The 17154-nt window shown below is 33.5% G+C and overlaps 1 protein-coding gene and 1 non-coding gene across 3 annotated transcripts; both read right to left on the bottom strand.

Moving 5' to 3' along the window:
- Positions 1-12105: 12105 nt before the first annotated feature.
- Positions 12106-12265, bottom strand: LOC146911480 (U1 spliceosomal RNA). The gene has a single exon (XR_015020809.1). It is a non-coding gene; the product is annotated as a U1 spliceosomal RNA (small nuclear RNA).
- Positions 12266-14478: 2213 nt separating this feature from the next.
- Positions 14479-16884, bottom strand: LOC146911479 (SEC-C motif protein). Of its 2 annotated transcripts, none has more exons than XM_085725845.1 (5): positions 16544-16884; positions 16321-16469; positions 16077-16238; positions 15469-15584; positions 14479-14872 (listed from the first exon to the last, which is right to left on the bottom strand). In XM_085725845.1, exons 1-5 carry the CDS (start codon positions 16731-16733, stop codon positions 14854-14856), a joined length of 636 nt encoding a protein of 211 aa, XP_085581971.1. In that variant the 5' UTR covers positions 16734-16884; the 3' UTR covers positions 14479-14853. The 2 variants fall into 2 exon arrangements, with proteins under 2 accessions (XP_085581971.1, XP_085581972.1); XM_085725846.1 differs by having other exon boundaries at positions 15469-15575; positions 16544-16838.
- Positions 16885-17154: the final 270 nt, after the last annotated feature.

Below are 17154 nucleotides of genomic sequence, written 5' to 3'. Positions count from 1 at the left end.
GGTGTCAAAGTGTTGCTGATGATTGCTGGCTTAGAGGCATCTTTAGTGAGAAAAACATACTTCAAGTGAGAAGGTAGTTCTTTTAATTCTGGGTTTTTCTCTCCTTCTCTACTCAAAGTAGATGCCACGGTGTAGTCTTTACCAATTAACTTTTCAATTTTTACCGGGCCTAACTCTTGCTTGCTTGCCTCAAGTTGCTTGACACAATCACTCACCTCAAGATCTTCATCAGGCTCACAACTCTCTATAGAATTTACAATTGCTCTTTCAAGAGGTTGTGGTGGTTGAGGTTCACGAGAGTTGTCTTCTACTATTTCTTCAACAACATCAACTCGGTAACACTTGGGGTTTTCCTCTCGGTGTTTCATTGCTTCAAAGATATTGAACACCACTTGCTCATTATGGAATCTCAACATTAGCTCTCCCATCTCAACATCAATCAAAGCACGACCAGTTGCAAGGAAAGGTCTTCCTAAGATGAGTGGCATATCTTCATCTTCAGCCATGTCTAAGCTCACAAAGTCTGCTGGAAATACAAGATCATTCACCTTCACTAGCACATCTTCAAGCACACCAAAAGGATAAGAGATTGACCGATCAGCTAAAGTAATGGTCATTCGTGTTGGTTTTGGCTCACCACATCCAAGCTTCTTCATCATTGAAAGAGGCATCAAGTTGATACTTGCCCCTAAATCACATAAAGCTCTTCCGACGTTTACCGGTCCAATAGAACAAGGGTTAGTAAAAGCACCAGGATCCTTCAGCTTAGGTGGTAACTTCTTTTGAAGAATGGCGCTACAATTCTCGGAAAGAGAAATGTTTTCATCATACGCTTTCTTCTTCCCGTTAACAAATCTTTCATGAATTTGGCATACAAAGGCATTTGATCAAGAGCTTCACTGAAAGGAATATTCACCTGAAGTTGTGAGATAAGTTGCATGAACTTCTTGAATTGTCCTTCCTCCTTCTTTTTCTTCTTCTCTAGATGAGGGTAAGGAAGCTTCACATATGATGGAATAATTTGTGGCTTGTCTCCATCTTTCAAGATTTGACTCTTTGACTTCCTCAAGATTGAGTCTTCATCTATCAATTTCTCACTTTTATCTCCCTCTATTTTTTTCTTCTTTTCATTTTCAACTACTCCTTGATCATTCTCCTTTTCAACTACACCATTTTCAATTTCTTTTTCAACTTCACCATCTTTTTCCACCTCCACCACTACTTCATCAACTTTCTTTGGAGCTTTTGGAACTAAAGGTGTCAAAACCTTTTTGCTCCTCAATTCAATACATTGCAAGACTCATTCTTAGGGTTCTCTTTAGTATTACCTGAGAATCCGCCTTTGTTTTGTTCAGCCAATTGCTTAGCTAATTGCCCAAGTTGAGTTTCAAGCATCTTCCTGGAGGCTTCATTGTTCTTTCTCTCGGCCTCTTGACTCTTCTTCATCTCCTCAAAGTTGCCTTGAGTCATCTTCATAAAGTTTATCATAGTTTCCTCAAGAGCTGAAGACTTTCTTTGTTGTTGTGGAGGAGCAAGCAATTGAGAGTTCAAAGCATTGTTATTTGAGTAGCTCAAGTTGGGATGCTTGTTGATACCTGAATTATAGTACTGATTTTGTCTTTGGTAGCCCCCCATGTAGTTTGCTTCCTCACTAGATCCTTCGGGAACACATTCACCATTTGGATGTTCTTCACCACATAAGTCACACTTGATTGCAGCCACTTGTTGTTGCTTATGAGCCAAAGTGAACCCTTGAAACTCCTTAGTTAGAGCCTCTATTTACTTGTTAATGGCTGCTTGGTTAGCTAGAATTGATGTTTGTTCACTCACCCCAAACACTCCTCTTTCTTTCTTTTTCGCTTCAGCACGATACTCATTGTCAGCCATGTTTTCTATTAGAGCTTGGACTTCATGATCAGTTTTGCTCTTGAGACTACCTCCTGCAGAAGCATCTAAGAACATTCTAGTGTTTGGTGTCACCCCCTCAGTGAAGATTTGGAGGTATTGTTTCTCGGTGAACTCATGGTTTGGACATCTTTTAAGAAGCAAGTTGAATCGCTCCCAAGCATCATATAACGACTCATTCTCCCCTTGCTTGAAGTTAGAGATCTCCATCTTCTTTTCCCAATACTTAGACATAGGGAAATATTTCTCAAGGAACTTAAGCTCTAGCTCCTCCCAAGTTTGAACAGTCCCATTGGGTATTGTTAACAACCAATCCTTCGCTCTTCCCGTCAAGGTGAAAGGAAACAACCTTAGTTTCTTCTGTGCATCGGTCACAGTGGCTGGTTGTACACAAAACTCACATGTTTCAGCAAAGCGGCTTAAGTGTTCATGTGGGCTCATGGCTTCGGTGCCATCGAATTGCTTGTCCCTCAAACCGTTGAGGACAGTTGTCTTGATGTCGAAAGCAACGGGGTTAGCTGGTTGAAAAGTATGGGTCAGTTGACCGCGATGAGTTGCTAACCCGTAGTCTCCTAGCTTAAGTCTCGGTGGTACAGGTTCTCCCATGATAGCAGATTTAGGAGAAGCAGATGTTTCAGATTCAGTTGAGAGTGGCTCCGGTATTTGTTCTCGAACACCCGGTGGAACGGACTGAGCTAACCTTTGCGACCGGACAGCTTTTCAAAGTGCTCTAGCAGTTCTTTCAATTTCCGAATCGTACTCTAAGCCGTCAGAGCTCTGTTTACCTCGCATAAACAGAAAAATACCTTAGTAGCGCTGCACGATAAAGAGTAATCAAATGAATACTGAAACAGAAAAATAAAAATTAAAGACAGAAAATTAAATTGCAGAAACCCTAAATTATAACGTAATTGCCTTGTTGAAATAATCAACAGTCCCCGGCAGCGGCGCCAAAAACTTGATAGACGTTTGGCAAGTGCACCAAATACTATCGAAGTAGTAAAAATATCGATCCCACGAGGACTGTTTTTAATCTCAATAATTCAACTACGTTGTATTTTAGGATGTATAAAGGTTATTTTGATTTGCCACTAGGCAGTAGATTGGTTTGATTGCATAAAAGTAATTGCTGAAAATAAAATTGGTTTTTAAGAATAAGAGAGAGATGAGTTTAGGTCTTTCGAATCATCGATGTTCCCCTAATTTTTATGTTGCACCTATTCGTATGAATGATCTTCTAATCCCACGATAGTTAACAAAATAGTCCTAATCAATCCCTTGAGTTAGGACCCTCTTCTTAAACTACAGCCCCTAATCCCTTAGGTGGTCTAATAATCTTTGAAGGTTTAAAGCACGTTAACCTAATATCACTGATAAACGATTATCCATTCCTAGACTAACCATGTTTATTAGAACAATTCAATAGGTCTAAGTAGAAAGCTATGGTCAGTAGTCATTCATTCTCACTAAATCATATTTATATTTGATCAGGATATAAAAAGCATTAAGAACAATTGAATTGAATAAAGACTAGAATATCATTCACAATAAATAGAGTTTCACAACATAATATCTCAATTAGGGTTACAACGAATCATCTCAGACCTAACCTCTAATGAATTTAGCTACTCATAATAGTGTTTACAAATAACATAATCATTAGAGGTAATAAAACATACACAAAGTGGTTGGAAGATGAAGAAATCGTCCTCCGGGTCTTCCTTGCAGTTGCAAAATTGCACTTTGCTCTCTAGAATTCGTCACCCTTGTTTTTGGAATAGACTTCAGCATAAATAGGCACAGAATATCGCCCAAATCGTGTCACGTTTTAAGTAAATCGTGACACGTTTTCACCTTGTAGAGCAAGAAAACAAATTAGGGTTTCTCCAAATCGTGGCACCTTTTACCAATCGTGCCACGTTTTCAAATGTCGAACCAAACCTTTCTGAAGCTTCTCAAATTGTGTCACGTTTCATCCAAATCGTGACACGTTTTCATTCTTTGCTTTTTCTTCAGTTTTTTCTGCTCTTTTGCTGCATAAGTCTCCTTGTGAACTTCATTTTTGTGCTAAAATACATCTAAAATTACGTAATGACAAGATGTCATCACACGTGGTACACTGTGTGGCATGCTGACTGTAACGCCCGTCGTAATTATTTAATTATTTTGATGAGTTTTAACATATATTTATACGATTTATATGTGTGATTTATATGATTTATAGGTAAATTGTGTGATTTTCAAGATTGATGTGAAGTAGGGCTGGCAATGAACTGAACCAACTCGACAATAGTTCGGAACTCGATTCGATAATTAACTCGTTGAACTTGGTTCATGAACCAAATGAGCTGAACTTGAGCTGAAAAATAAGTTCGTTAAATAAATGAGCTAAACTTGATTTGTATATAGTTCGACTTGGTTGGTTCATGAGCTAGCTCGATATATATTAGTTAATAAGTATTAATAGAGTACAAACTCCCTATGATATTTATGTACTTGTTTGCAGAGGAAATAATACTAATTTGTTTAACAATTAACAATAATTATAATATAAGAGAATGAAAAGAGCAGACGCTAACAACAACATACTTGTACGGGATTTGAACCAAAGATATTTGCACTAAATTAGTCCCACATCGGGGAGTTTAACAACATTAGAAAGGAGCAGTAGTTATAAAAGAGAAGCGTATCCTTACAAAACTACAAACTATGCTACAGTAGTACTAAAATTAAGTGCTACTACTATTTTCCTTAGTGGTCTTAAAGACCGACTAGGTCAATGATTTTATTTTATTTTTAATTTTTGTTTTTTTTAATAAATTAAAGGGTCAAGATATACATTTTTGACAAACAAAACAAAAAAAAGTTTTGAATTATATTACTCGAGCAAACGAGTTGAACCTAATAAGCCGAACCGAGTTGCTCGTGAATATTAAACGAGCCGAACTCGAGTTAAAAAAAAGGTTCGTATTGAACTCGAGTCGAGTTTCGAGCTGAGCTGATTCTTATCGAGTCGAGTCGAGCTCAGACGAGTTCGGTTCGACTCGACTCATTTCCAGCCCTAATGTGAAGTATGTGATTTTGTGAAGTTATAATGTTGGCGTGACTTATTTTATTATTAAATAAAATAAGATATGAAAAGTAAAATAAAAATAATAAAAGTGGGGCTGTTTGGTGAGAAGAGTAAGTTTAGAGGTGAGTAGAGTAATACGAAAAGATAAATAGGGCATACATAAGTTAGAAACACGGTACGTACGTTTTTGGAGAAAAAGGAGAAAAGTCAGAAGAGAGGAGAACAAGAGGAGAGCTGCGATTTTCTGCAATAACCAGGTAAGGGTGAGACTAACTATCAAAAAAATAAATTTAGCATGTTTTAGGATGAGTTTGTGAGATTATGAGAAATTAGGGTTGTGTACTCATGTGGGTAGTTAAGGGTTGTTAATTTATGTTGTTTCTTTAGTTCTTTTGATGATTATATGTCAAGTTCCTACTCTAATTCATTGCTGTAATTACGTATTTGATTTTCGGCTCTGATTGAATCATTAGTGCCTAACTTATGCATAATGATGATGTTTGTACGATGACTTATAGTTTTATGTATCTTTGATTAAATATGTTTAATAAGGGAGCGTTAATATTCAACAAAAAGTGGCATGTATATGTTTTAATTTTGAAGATCCTTTCGGTAGAGTCTTAAATCTGTATTTGCTTGTAGAGAGTGAGATACTTTTGATAATTCATAAAACAAACCTGATGATACAAGTAGAATACTAATCCAATCTATTATGTATAAGCTAGCGCATCAATTATTTGATATTCATTGGTCCCTTCATGTTTCGCAACATGTTTTTTTTTAGCACTGTTTTTGATTCAAATTGTTTGAATAGAACCCCATGGTATTTTCCAATTAAGAATTAATTCCTTATTGGTGTTTGTATTAGCCTTTGCCCTTTTAAAACTAAAATTGGAGATACAAGTGTTGCCTTCGTTGGAATGGTTCCTGAAGCACCTTTCTTTAACAACTTCGTATTTATTTAATAAATAACATATGAACTTGAATTAGTCATTGAAAATTTGAAATAGATTAAGATTGCTTGAGTAATCTCAGAATGTGAACCCACTAATCATTCCCCACAATATGTAATTGTAATTAAATAGATGTATATAATAAGTATAAAATATGTTTATTTATTTATTTAGAATTTATGTGATATTAAATGATGAGAAATAATGAATTGTTAGAAGATGTGTATTGATGAGTAAATTTATTTGACGATATTGATGATTTATGTATTGATGTGCCATTTGAAGATGTGTGATTTGAAGATGTGTTATGTAAAGATGTTCTAAATGAAGATATGTGATTTAAAGATGTGTTATATAGAGATGTGCTATTTGAAGTTGTGAAATTTAAATATGTGTTATTTATGATGCTTATGTTGATGCGATGTTTAAGATGTTGATGTCTATCGTTTGATGTTGTTGACCATTAATGTCATAAAGTTGTAAGTGTCGGTCTAAGTTGTGAAGTCGTAAGAAGTTGTCCAAATTATTGGGATCATATAAGTTGTTTAAGAAGTTCAAGATGTCTAAGTTGTAGGAGTTGAGTCCATTGCATACTCATTAAAGATGGGGGCTTGAGGCCCGGCAGCTTTATGCTCAAACTATGTTGGGGGCTTTAGGCCCGGCAGCTTTATGCTCAAACTACGTTGGGGGCTTTAGGCCCGGCAGCTTTATGCTCAAACTACGTTGGGGGCTTTAGGCCCGGCAGCTTTATGCTCACTTGTTGATAGGGCTGGCAATGAACCGATCCAACTCGATTATAGTTCGACATTCGACTCGATATTTAATCCGTTGAACTTGGTTCATGAACCTAACGAACTGGACTTGAGCCGAAAATTAAGTTCGTTAATTAAATGAGCTGAACTTGAGCTACATATAGTTCGACTCGTTAGGTTCATGAGATGGCTCGATTATATATATATATATATATATATATATATATATATATATATATATATATATATATATATATATATATAGGGGGCATATCAAGTGAGAATGTCTTTTTTATGTGAGAATGGTAGGAATAGTTATCAGCTGTTAGATCAAAAATCAAGGGTTCCAATATAAACTCCAATTAAACACACCACCTCACACAATCACTCTCTCTCTCTTCCAATCTTCATTCTCTCTCTTCCAATCTTCAACGACAACAATCTCTCTCTTCCGATCTTCAATGACAGCAAATACAGCAAAGCCGATAGCCACCTCCGCCGCCGACCACCGTTGTGAAACCCAACTCCGCCGCCGACCACCGTTGTGCAACCCACCTCCATGCCACCCACCGTTGTGAAACTTCTCTTTCCCCTCTCACAAGATTTAATCTCCCTTTTTTTTTCTCGTGAAGATCTCTCTCTCTTTTTCTTTGAAACAAGATCTCTCTTTTTCTATTTCTATTGTGTCTTTCTATTTCTTCTATTTTTTGTTCTTTTTGGGTTGAACTTCAGTCAATCCATTGCCCTAATTTCATTGTGTATGGATGAAAATTGTGTACTGATTTAAATCTCTCATTACCATGTTTTTTAATTTTTGTTTCTATTGTTAGTTGCCATAATCACATGCCATTGAATTTGGTTAGATTGAAGAAAGAGGATGGGCAACGTTTTTGTTAACCTGGGAAAGGAAAGAGGAAAGAGAGAGAGAGAATGATTGTGTGAGGTGGTGTGTTTAATTGGAGTTTATATTGGAACCTTTGATTTTTGATCTAACAGCTGATAACTATTCCTACCATTCTCACATAAAAAAGGCATTCTCACTTGATATGCCCCCTATATATATATATATATATATATATATATATATATATATATATATTATATAAATCAATTTGAGTTAGTTTTTAAAACTTTTTTATTTATCAAAATAATTAAATATTTAAAAAAAGTTAGAAACTTTTGGGTTCCGCAAGAATGATTATGAAGCATAGGAAATTACAAACTTTACTTTTTCTCTAAATAAACAAAACATTAACTTTTCATATCCTTTAATCTTTCACATTCCTACCCAACTATCTACCAAAAATTAAGCATCCTCTTCTCTTTCTACGGGTGGCAAACACTAAGTTTCCTCTTCTCTCAAAAACTAAGCTTTCTACGGGTGGATAACTGTAGAATTGAGAGGTAGCAATAAGCTCCATCAAAGAAGAAAATTGTTGCTCTCCATTTCTCTTTAGGTATTTGATTCTAAATTTTGATCAATTTTTTGTGCATGTTTACTTTTCTTAGTTTGTTTCTCTTATTGTGGTGTTCCTATATTGACTGTTAACTGTTGTGTGATTTAGAGTATAATTTAGGTGGGCTTGTTTGGAGATTTCTGATTGTTTGGTGTTCCTATTTTGATTGTTTGAAGTCTTCTTTCAAGCAAAAGCAAATCCAAAAAGAAGTGATAGTGAAATCATGAGATTTCTGGTAAATTTAATCTACTAATATAATTGATTTATAGGGTATATATACAATGGGAATTAGTTACCTTTATCATTAAAAAAGATTTATATTTAAATGGGATATCATTAGACTTGATTTATCTCCAAAAAAAAAAACATCAGACTTGATTGACAACAAAACATTGTGGATTATTTGATCCATGTAATCAACTTGTCGAAAAAAGGCTTCGATGATTGTCACCACCTAAATAGGTATTGAAAAGGAGGGAAATTTTCTTTATTATACAATTTCTGGTAGCTGAAAAGTGAAAAGTTTCAGAATTATAATTAAAGTTGTAAAGACTTGATAATTTAAATGAGAATATAACTGTAAGGATTCTCATTGGGTAAAAGTCACTGATAGTATGTTGTTAAAACTTGATAAGCAACAAGACATAAATGAGAATATAATTGTACTGTGATGCATAAGCTTTAGCGGATATATGTTGGTAAAGATAGCATTTTTGTATTGGGTAAAAGCCAATGATTAGAAATATATTGAGTAAGCTTATGGAATCTTCATAAGGTTTTGTGTCAAAACACAACTATGATATGGCATTTACGGGCATGTATAAGGATTTTTAGCATAGTCCAGGACCTTTTATTGTTATGCTTTTAGCACTAAACGATTTTTCCTTTATTAAGTTGTTTATTGATATGTAGCATTTTTCAGGATGTTGATCCACTCTCTCGTTTGTTGTTCAGAATTGTTGCTGTTTTAGAGTTTGCATCATGTTTGAAGTTTGTTTCTTTCTAAAAGAGTAAAGATTAAGTTGAAGGCTGTGGCAAATGTGGCTGAATACAATTTTGTATTGAAGGGGAGAGCAATTGGAGTTTGGAAGTAGAGAATATTATGAATTCTGTTCTCACCTAATTGAATTTTGTTGGATTTTTTGTCTCTGTTACTTGTATCAGATATTTTTCTTCGTATTTATGCGACCTTTAACTTTATATAATTTATGTCTATTTTATGCATGCCTGTGGGAACTTTTATTCTGATTCAATATGTACTTTAAATTATATATATATATAATATCAAAGATCTATAAATTAACTTTTTTTTATAAAATTTTTTGGACGAGTTGAGCAAACGAACTGAACCTAACGAGCCGAACCGAACTGTTCGTGAACATTAAACGAACTGAACTCGAGCTGAAAAAATAGTTCGTGTCGAACTCGAGCCGAGTTTCGAGCTGAACCAATTCTTATCGAGTCGAGCTGAGCTCAGACAGGTTCGGTTCGACTCGACTCATTTCCAGCCCTACTTGTTGAAGAGCCTAATTACGATCATATATGTTGTTGAATGGTACCAAATGCATTTGCATATCAAGAAGTTTCACGATGATTTAAGTTGTTAAGTTGTTAAGAGTTGCATTGTCAAGTTGAGTCGTGTTGTCGAGTCAAGTGTTAAGTTGAACATGATATCTGTTGATGATTTAAAAGATGATGAGTTGAATATGATTTAATGATAATATTTGATAATGATATTGATTATGATTGATACGATGCTAAGATGATAAATGCTTAATATGTTATTGATGTTTTATGTTGTTAAATGCATTTTGATGAATTATATGCTTAATTTATTGATTGTGAAATTTCACCCCTTCTGCTTGAAAATGTTGCCCTTCGTATGGGTAACTTGCAGGTAATAAAGACTAGAGGCGTCGTGAGTGGACTCCTCACTTTGTGTCTAGGTGCTCTGATACGTAACGGGATGGGGCTACGTAACGGGATGGGGCTTGTTTTACTACTATTCCTTACGTGTCTTTATGAACTTTTTTATGAATAAATGTTGAACTGAAACTATGAGATTTTGATGAGGCCTGCGTGCCAAGATTTTTATAATGTTGAATTATTTTCCGCTGCGAAGTTTCAGATTTTATGATGTTGAAATTTTGAAGGATAATTATTATTATCTATTTATGATTTTCAAGAAGCATGTGACATTCCATTTGTGATTTAAATACTCTGATTTTATGTGAAATTTTTATGTTGGGAAAACGGGGTGTTACACTGACTATGCATATATGCTTATGTGGCGTGCTGACTGTATAATTATTTTTATTTTTTCTTTATAAGGGTACATGTGGCATTTCTGCAATTTTTTTAAAAAAATTATAATAAAAATTCATTTATTTTAATTTAGAAATAAAAATAATTTAAAAAAATTGAAAAATAATTTTTGAAAATAAAAAAATTATGGAATTTTTTTATTACGAAAAATATTTTCCAAATTATATATTTTTTGTATAAAAAAATGAACTTTTTAATTTCAAAAATTTCGTAAAAAAATCGATTTTTTTCTAAAATTTTTATTTTAAAAAAGATTTTTTAAAAATCTGGAATAAAATTTTTGAAAGAAAATCTGAATTTTTTCTAAATTTTTTATAAAAAATTTTATCCAGATTTTTAAAAATAAAATATATTCCAGAATTTTTTTTGTAGAAAAAATTTTAAAAATAATTTTTCGAAAAAAAAATCTAACCTTTTTTTAAAATTTCAAATTTGTTTTTTCTAATTTTGAAAATTAAACTCCAGAATCTTTAAAAAAATTAATTTCGGAAAAAAACGAATATTTTTTCTGATTTTTTTAATATTTGAATTTCGAAAAAAAAAGCCGAAAATTTCGAAAAAATCTTACTTCTGATTTTTTAATATTTGAATTTTTTTTTCTATTTTTAAATTTTTTGGAAATAAATCTGAATATTATTATGATTTTTTGGATTTTTTTTATTTTTGAAAATTAATTTTAATCTGATGTGGACAATTGAAAATAAATAAAAATTTAAAAAAAAAAAAACAAATCAGCGCCACATATGCGCATTTGATGAGTTGGATGGAGGAGTGGTGTTTTCCGGAAATTTTTTTTTTATAAGGATGCAAATCAAACCGAAAATTTTACAGGGGCGAAAATCGGAAATGGCCTATATTACAGAGATGAAAAGCACTATTAACCCTTCATTTATTAATAACAATTATTGTACATAGAGAAATAATTAAGATTTTAGTTTCACCAACCAATTTCAACGTTAGCCTTTTAATTAAGTAAATAAATAGCGTTTTCCATTTTAAGATATCAATTGAGTAAAGAGGGATTAATATATCATTTTGTTTTTGTAAAAAAAAAAAAAAAGAGGGATTAAAATATATCTGAGAGGGTAAAATACGAGCTGATTTCGTTGAGCTTGCTTAATTTGACCAAAAAAAAGCAAGAAACTAGCTTGTTAAGAAATCCATTATTTGTCAAAAAAATAAATAAAAAAAACTTTGTTTGTACTTAATAGGATAGGATGGTTATTTTCGTAAATTTCGTAAATAATCTTTGATCTATATTTTCAATAGCTTTAGATAAATACTACTCCCTCCGTCCCAATTTATTTGACCCCTTGGCTCATTTCACACAGATTAAGAAAAATGTATAAATAAAGGGGAAAGTGGAATATATTGTATTGGGAATGATAAAAGTAGTATTATTTAGTGTTATATTGTATTGGGAATGATGAAAGTTGTATTGAAAATTGAAATGAGTCAGTTATTTTGGGACACTTTTTTTTAGAAAATGGGTCAGTTATTCCGGGACGGAGGGAGTAACATTTTTCCTAAAACGTGTCTCAAGAAAAAACGTATAATAACGGCGTAAGATGCATAATCATTGGGCAAATATTCGACGGCTACGATTAAGCGTCCAACTCAAAATTTTGAACAATGATTGGGTGGGGGCCGCGCGAACGCAGGCCCCTCAGCAACAAATTATGATGTAGGCTCCACCACTTGGATAGACCTTAGAAAGACACCCCTCCTAAGTGCAATGGAGGTCACCTTTCTAGGCCATGGGCCTTCTTGATCACCCATTGACCCCATCCAGGTAAGTATGTTGCAACGTTGCTGATACCTCTTTATTTATAACCTTCTGTTCTATTCCATGCTTATAAACTCACCGATGTGGGACTAACTAATATTGCTACTTCACACATATGAAAATGAAACAACATCCCTTGAGCCCTCCTTTATTTAGAGCCACATGGTAGCTGATTGGCCTAATGTTTCTTCTCAAATCACAAGTTCTATGTGAGATCAAATCATCTGTAGTTAGAGTCGATGTTTATAGAAATAATTGAACAGACAAAAAACTCCATGATCAATCTCAAAGCTTGGCATAAAAAATGTTCAAATTTAAAAGGCAGCATCTCATACTGCTTCATTCTCATACTGCTTCATTGTTTTGGCTGATATAATCATTTTTCGTTCTCTCTTACACTTTCTCAAGACTTCTTTTACATCTTCTATCAATATTACACAATGATAACTATGTAAATGAACTGAATAATGATCAATTAATGGTTAACAGATTAAACAGAGAGCACTTTTTTCAGTTGGTGAGAAACAAATAATAGAAGACACTACACCACTAAGAGGCATCACTTGGTGAGAAACTCCATGATACCGTTTCATATATTTCTGCGTATCTTTGATGTTAATATATCCTTGAAGTGTTCAATGACCTGTTTTTCTTTTAATACAAGTGAACATTAACTTGTGGAATCATAGCAAATATTCATATATGACGGTCTTTCTGAGCTCTTATGTAACCCTTATTTTTAGATTATCTCTTAACTTCAAAGTTCCATTATGATTAATGCAGGAAGATTAAATAACTGCAGATAACATCCTCGTAAATTGAATAAAGACATTTCTTGTAGTTGTAGATCACTCCTCCATCCTTATTTAAATTCTACTAGTAATTTTTCAACCAATGTTTTTCCATGTGTTGCAACAATCTGTTCCCATTTTTTCCTCAAATGCTAAGTTATCATTATTCAGCAGTGTTATCGTAATGTTGATTATATGTAAAAAAAAAAAAAAAAAAGTTGTTCATTGTGATTGACGAATAACTCTGGTTATCGTAATGTTTTGAAATATTGCGACTTGTATGCCATGATCAATACAATAGACTTACGAACAACACAGGTTCGGTTTTTTCAACATATTGTGTAATTTGGTTTCATACTCCCATAGCATAGTGATTGAATCAATGTAAATGAAAGTTTGTAATCACTGGATTAATGCATGACACTGTCTATGGAAATGATGATTACCTATGTCTAACGGACTCAATCATCATGAGAAACCTATGTCTAACGGACTCAATCTTCATGAGAAAAGTATGGAAAGATTTCACTATCAGTGACTAGATTGCATTAGCCATGCTTTGCTGTTTTGATTATGTGCGGAGTTCAAAGGTTTTATAAGGGACTCAATCCTGGCCTTACCCCTGATGAGAAAGTACGGAAAAAATTTGCTGGCAGAGGCTGGATTGCATTAACCAAGCTTTGCAATTTTGATAATGTGCAAAATATTATTTTCATTTAAGAACTTTCTTTTCTGACATGTAAGAGGTGGACGTCATGAGAATGAACTCAACTTTTAGAATGCCAAAAAGAAGAATGGGGATGGGCGTGCTTCCAATTTATGATGGTTATTTTTCATATGTTGGAGGAAGTTTTGCCAATATTTAAATCCAACCAGTCAAAGCATCATCAGGATGTTAATTTGAACCATTACTAGTTGTCTTGCCTAGAAGACCACTTTGCAGGAGCATAAGCGTCTGTTCCAACAGTGTTTTAAGTTCAGACAGTGTGTCGACTATATCGTGAATAGATCATTATCATAAGATGATGTTGCATGCACAGAACAGAGATGCATGTTGCAGAGTCCAGGCCGGTTGCTAAACAATTTTGAGGGAATATTTTGGGCTTTTGGCATCCATGGCTACCTTTTCTTCCCCAGTTGATTAACTAATTCAAGCATTTCCAGTAACTAAAAGTGTGAGGTTATCTTTGACTCACATCGTAATTTGATAACCACCATTGAACCATAGATGGCAGAAGTTTAACTGTGGTTTGATTAAAACAAATATGAAAGCAATACAAAATAAAGTGCCTAAAGCAAAAAAGTAGAAAGATAAACATCCCATCTATAAGTGAGATCAATTTGCCTCACTTTCCTTTTAATCTTACCAAATATATCAAACCAGGATCTCTTTGAAAATCGTAAAAAAAATGAGCTGAAATTGTGAAATATGTTAATTTTCAAAGCCAGATTACGCTAGGGATCAAATAAATTAAAAAAGTGAGATTACAGGGCATAAATTATGCCTTAACAATTTGGGTTCTTGCCTTTTATCAAGGCTGAAGGGAAAGAATAGAACTATCTAATTACTCTTCAACTGAACAGAAATATTCTGTTTAGTTCTGCCTAAATATACCCCCAAAATTGTAGATTAACAAACTCAAGCAACTATTTGGAAAAATATCTTATCCTAACATTTGATTATTATGACCATGTCTGCAGTCTACTCTAGTGCATTGAGCGGCTTGATCTGAACCAGATGAAATAGTACAAGTGTAGATCCCATTCAGTTAAGGCTTCCTTGCAGTTTAATACTTGTCCTCTGAATTCTTTCAATCCTTTCCACAGCACCTTCATAAATAAATACTCATAAGCTTAAGCTGATCAATTTTGAAAATTTATTCATAAAGAAGACTCTAGTATATTGGAATTGAAATTCAAATTCAAAACAATTGGGGACAGAAAACAGTCAGTCTTTCACTTTTTCAAAAGAAAATAATTAAAAACAGAAAAATGCAATAGTTTTCACAATGTAATACATATTACTCCAAACCCAGATTTTGAAAATATACAAAATGAGTAAGAAATTTAGTTTAATCAGAAGTGACAGAGACGTAAGAAATGAAAAAGTTACTAGGTGGAAAACTAATCTAATATCTATCAAAGGAATACAAAAGTACTAAGTTATAGGTCAGAAATCACTAATGTATTCTATGAACCTATTTGCTGATCGATGTAAAGATGTATCATTAAGTTCAGCTACTGTGTAAAAAATATTTGAGAAACCCCAAGAACTTTAGCAAGCCGAGATAACAAGTGGACATAACATTTTGCTTTTCTAATTGATGAACAAGCATCAAGCAACTATTATAAAATATAAAAAAAGAATCAGCAATCAGCTTGTTCTCTGAAGATTTTCTTTTTTTGAACGGAGAAGAGAAAACAACCTTTTATATCTCTTCTTTGAACCACATGGACAGAGAGCATTCCTGCTAACTTGTCCGCTTTTAGCCAAATTAGACCTTGCAATATCCATTGGATTTGTACCGACCATCTTTTGGAGCTAACAAGAAACATAAATATGGATGGTTACACATAAATTCAAATGCCCTTACAAGAACAAGAAACACATTTATACAAATCAGTTGACACAACAAAGTCTTGCTTTATTACACATATACTCATAATCATAAACTCGCATATATCTTAGCTATAAAAGAAATTGATTATTGACTTAGTTTGCATTAGATTATTTACATGTAAACTCCCAAATCATGCAAACAACGAAAGCAATTCTGAATGAAATATCAATACCAACAACAAAAGACAACAAAACACATAACAGACACATAAACATGTATTATTTATTTTTATATAGGACATTTCCATTAACACGAATCAACATCATCGGAGCAGTTTATGACGCTGTGAAGTGTGAGCACATTCAAGCTACGCTGTGACATTGTTACTTGACAACTATCACTCTAATTCTTCAAGGGTAATATAAGCAACTAATAAAATGATGAAGGTATTATTAAGTAAGGAGGAAGATTACTTCAGACATATTTTTAGGCATGGGTTTTCCTTCTTGATTTAACTTTTGAATCTTCTTGTGTGCTTCTTTAGCCCAAGTAAACTTTGCAAGTGCATTCTCCACTTCAGCAATTGTGCAATTACAATGTTTCGCCGCTTCATGTTTTTGATTCGTTGTCAAGTTCTAACCATAACAAAACAAAATCAACAAATGCAGAACATTCTAGTAATAATAATTCAAACAGATTAATACAGTTTAATCTAACCTCTCCTGTGTAATCGAATGCGGCGAGATATCGGATAATGCCTTCGTATTTCTCAATGGCAGTACTAAAAGTAACTTCGCTGCTTCGTCCAACTATATACTCTTCAAAGGCACCAACTTTTCTTGCTTTCTTCATTTCATCGGCAAACTCTGAGGACAAAATAGGAAGAAAAAATGAAAAGCTAGAAGAATGAATTGAAATTGAAATGAGAAAATGAACTTACGGAGTAAGGTGAATTGAGATGCATCTGGTGGTGCTCCTTCGGATTTTTGGCCTGTGAAGACGTTTTTGACCTTGTCCATCCATGAACTCTGAAGGTGAACCGTAGTGGAAATTGAACGGTGGTGGTAATTGTTGTATAAGAGATTATGATGATAATTTATGATTCTGTTTGCGATGCGAAGTGCGGCCATTATTCGATACCTTTAACTCAAATCCTGTTTTTGTAAGACTGGGAAGTGGAAAACTGGACTCCTCCAACCCAAATTGGCTTCCCCCAACTCATTGTTTTATTTTTTTTTCGTGGTTTTTTTTCTTTTTGACAAGAAAAATGTTTAGCGGCGTAATTTGTTGTTTGATTTTCAATTATGTTTTAATTTTTTTTAAATAATTATGTTTAATTTTTTTTTATTTTGAAGGAAGAATTATGTTTAATTCTTTGTGCGTAAAATAAGCTCATTAAAATGTCAAAATATTATGCTTTTTTTTGGCTTAATTGCACTTTTGCCCCCTATATTTTGTCAATTGTGCGATTTTACAACCCATTGTTTCAAACAAGCGATTTTGCACCTTATATTATTACTTGTTTCATGCTTCTTCTTCTTCTTTTTGATA

Source organism: Medicago sativa, chromosome 7 (genome assembly GCF_051527215.1).
Source record: "Medicago sativa cultivar Bolivia chromosome 7, Bolivia_mono, whole genome shotgun sequence".
In the NCBI taxonomy this organism is placed as follows: Eukaryota; Viridiplantae; Streptophyta; class Magnoliopsida; order Fabales; family Fabaceae; genus Medicago; species Medicago sativa.
The sequence above is the reverse complement of the archived record's forward strand: the minus strand, read 5'-3'. Positions and strand labels throughout refer to the sequence as shown.